The 3,548-nt window shown below is 40.8% G+C and overlaps 1 protein-coding gene across 1 annotated transcript; it reads right to left on the reverse strand.

The window, feature by feature from the left end:
* Nucleotides 1-372: 372 nt before the first annotated feature.
* Nucleotides 373-2,957, reverse strand: LOC111881561 (protein terminal ear1 homolog). Its single transcript, XM_023877957.3, has 5 exons — nt 2,066-2,957; nt 1,232-1,802; nt 1,015-1,149; nt 788-929; nt 373-716 (listed from the first exon to the last, which is right to left on the reverse strand). Exons 1-5 carry the CDS (start codon nt 2,751-2,753, stop codon nt 435-437), a joined length of 1,818 nt encoding a protein of 605 aa, XP_023733725.1. The 5' UTR covers nt 2,754-2,957; the 3' UTR covers nt 373-434.
* Nucleotides 2,958-3,548: the final 591 nt, after the last annotated feature.

Consider the following 3,548-nt stretch of genomic DNA (forward strand, 5'->3'; position numbering starts at 1 on the left):
CAACCATCTTGGTTTAATCAAAGTTTCTTCATCGACGTTTTTTTCAAGTTTACTAGTTTAGGAACACAAACGATTAAATACGTAAGTTCCTCATTGTCTCTGGTAAAACCCGTTAAAAAAATAAATACATAGACCAAAAAAATAACTTCAACAAATTATAAAGTTTGAACAAAAAAAACAGGATTAATGAATCAAAAATACAACATTTTGTATATATTTAATACCATTTTGTAATTAATTAGGGTTTTCAAAAAGAATTTTAAATTTTTAATGAACGGAGATCATTATCTGAATTCGATCTATTGAAAAGGGTTATGCCTAGAGCAAATAGGCCGCCAGCGACCTGCAGCTGAATGCTGATGCAATGCACAGTAAATAAAACTCATTTTACTATTTTATTTTAATAAAATAGGGAAGGAATTTAATAATATTTCTCAATCATGACCACCGCCGCCGCCGTCACTGGCAGCGCCGCCGTTACTAACATCGGAATTCACATCTTCTACAACCAAAGCATTATTACTACTATTACAACATTCGCTTTCTGTCAAACTCGATTCATGATCCGATAACGTTATGATACTTCGTCCTACGATCGGTAATGGCTCAGTCAGTCTCCGGCCATCTCGCGGCGGAGCGAACACCACAGGCATGTAATCCTCCGTCTCGCATGGAAACCTTGAGTTCTTGAAGTGCTCTTTCAATGCCTCCACGCCCTGAAAATCAATGTGCGAGTTGTGTTAATTGTTATTTAAAGGAAGGATTGAGAAACTGATTTAAATCGAACCTGCAATCTAGCATATGAAACTTCGCAGATCTTCTTCGAGTTGAAAACCTCCCAGTTTTGATGGTGAAACGCCTTGTATAGCCTCCATGTTGCCTCCGGCGACGTCATGTTCACGAATCCATATCCCACATTGCATTTGTTCCTGCACCAATTTTTTCCATCAGTTACACGATCTATGTTTTCCTATTATTAATGAAAATTAATAATTTTGTAAATTAAGCGCATACATGAAATCAATAGGGAGGTAGACGAAGTCATAGGAGGAGAGTGGCTGCTCTCCGCTGCTTCCACCATCGCCGCCGGTTATTTGCTCGTTGCAGTGAATGCAGTGGTTATCCAGCATATTTAGCAACAGCTTCTGACTGCACACAAAATTGAAATCTTCGCTTCCGGATAAATTATAAATGGACTCAAGAAAACAAATTAATAAAGAAAGAATTAAACCTGTATTTATTAGGGATGTTCTTGATCATAACTGTAGTTCTTGAATCTGAAAAGCTTGATTCAGAAATAATCCCATCTTCCTTGATCAAAAACCTTGGATCATATTTCTCTCTCGTTTGTCTAGAACCCTTCCGTTGCTTACTCCAAACACCACCGCCACTTGCTGATTGCTCCGGTAGCTTCTTTCCTGTCTTCTTCAACGAACTACGATACCATTCCACGACGTTACCGTTTCCACCAAGCTCGCTCATGCCTTTTGAACTCCTTGAGTTATTATGCGATGATGCCGGTGGCGATGGTGGTGGAGGTGGACGATAAACAGGCGACTCCGCTGGGAATTTTCGTGCAAGGATGATCGGCTGTGGCCGAGGGGAGGTAATGGGGTTTAATCGGAAGTGTTTGGGACTGTTTTTGTGACCACCGGGACGGCTGAACTCGACGACCACCGTCTTGCCGTCGATTTCTTTGCCGTTCATGTTCATAAGAGCCTTGGCTGCATCCCTGGTGTCGTAGAACTCCACAAACCTCTGGTTCTTCTTCGATGGCGTCCCTCTAATTTCCTTTACACTTCCTTTAAATTTCATAAACCAAAAAAAAGTCAAAATAATTTGATTCGTGTAGAAATAAAAGCAAATCGATGTGTTGAACGAAGAACAAGTAAATGCCAAAAGTTGGAACAAAAATATCAACATCATCAAGATTGATCTCAATTTGACTAGGAAAGCGACCTATCACAACAATACCACGAAATTATGTCGTCCCAAGAAACTGGAATTGATTATACATACATGATAAATCACATAATTAATTTTTTATATTAGTTTATTAGATTACCATAAGCTTCGAAAATTTCTTTGAGTGTTCCGGCGGCGATATCGGGGTCCAAGTTAAAAATAACGATTGTGCCTTGGTTATATCCATCAGGGAGTCCGACGGAGACAGGGAAGGAGAACTGTGCCCAGACGGCGCGACCAGCGATGAGTCCAGGCGCCGGCGGAGGGAGTGGAGGACATAAAAAGGTGTTACGATGGTATTCATACGACGGAGCCGAATTGCTAAACGTGAGTGCATCGAAGTGTTTCCGTAGACGACACTGTTGTTGCATGTGTTGCTCCTGAATCTCGTGAAGCGCTTCCGTGGATTGTCGGAGGTCGTAAAAATGAACGGTGACGACCCCATCTCTAACTTTCTCCATTTGTACGGCTCTGACGTCTCCAAACACTTCCAGTTCTCGCCTGACAATCGACTCGCTCACGTCGGAAGGGACGGAGCTAAGGAGGAGCGTACGCGTTGGGGTGATTGATGGTGGTGGGAGTGTTGGAGCGAGAGACGGTGGCTTTGGCGAAACGTAAACGGGCGGCGGCAGTGGCGGAGGAGGTAGTGGAGCGCTGTAGAAGTTGTAAGGGTATGCGTATGAGTAGTATGTATGAGGTGGGGGTAAAGACAAAGGGTATGTCGGTCGGAATTCTTGAGCAGTTGGGTCTAAGGTGACCGGAAATCGATCAAAACGAGTGTCTTCCATGGCAGGTTGTGTCCAGACTCCGGAACGTGGAAAGACGGAGGAAGGTGAAAAAGAGTGTCTGGTGAAGATGAATTCAGTACCCCATAGCTGTTTGATTCTCTCTCTAGATTGGAGTTCCTAGGGTTTATGCGATAACTGTGCGTGAGTGTGTCTGTGTGTATTAGTAGGTCTGGTTCTCTAGAAAGGAACAAAAGGGAGGTTTGAGTTTTTCCATATGCATTATATAAGTGGAAATGTTTCTCCAAAAGTATAAAGTAGTCAAGCCTTTGTTTAATAACAACAAACATATAAACTTTAGACTAACTTACATGTTTGGTCTCTTAGGTTTGATGTTTATAACATCTTTGGTCTTTAGAGTAACTTACATCAATCGTCCCTTAGGTTTGATGTTCATATTATCTTTGGTACCAATACCGGAAATGGTACCGGTTTTCGGTACTAGCACCGGTACCGATGGTACCGAATCACGAATATCATGATTTTGGAGTACGGAGTATCGCCTCATATTTTTAAATTCGGTAAGGTTCTGTACCAATATTGGTATATGATCGAGATTTGGTAAAAACTGTTCATCTCTATTTCAAACTAAATTATATGGTTTGTTCCTTGTCTCTTCGTATTTTATTGTTACCATCACTAACCCTCATGTACCATGAACATGAGTTTAACATCCCAAAATCAAGGCAAAATTTATTTTTCAAATTCATAAGTTTTACAAAAAAAAAAAAAAAAAAAAAAAAAAAGGTTCCAACAGTCACAATCATATATCAGAGTATCTTAATTAAAATCATATAA

This window comes from Lactuca sativa, chromosome 3 (genome assembly GCF_002870075.4).
Source record: "Lactuca sativa cultivar Salinas chromosome 3, Lsat_Salinas_v11, whole genome shotgun sequence".
Classification (NCBI taxonomy): domain Eukaryota; kingdom Viridiplantae; phylum Streptophyta; class Magnoliopsida; order Asterales; family Asteraceae; genus Lactuca; species Lactuca sativa.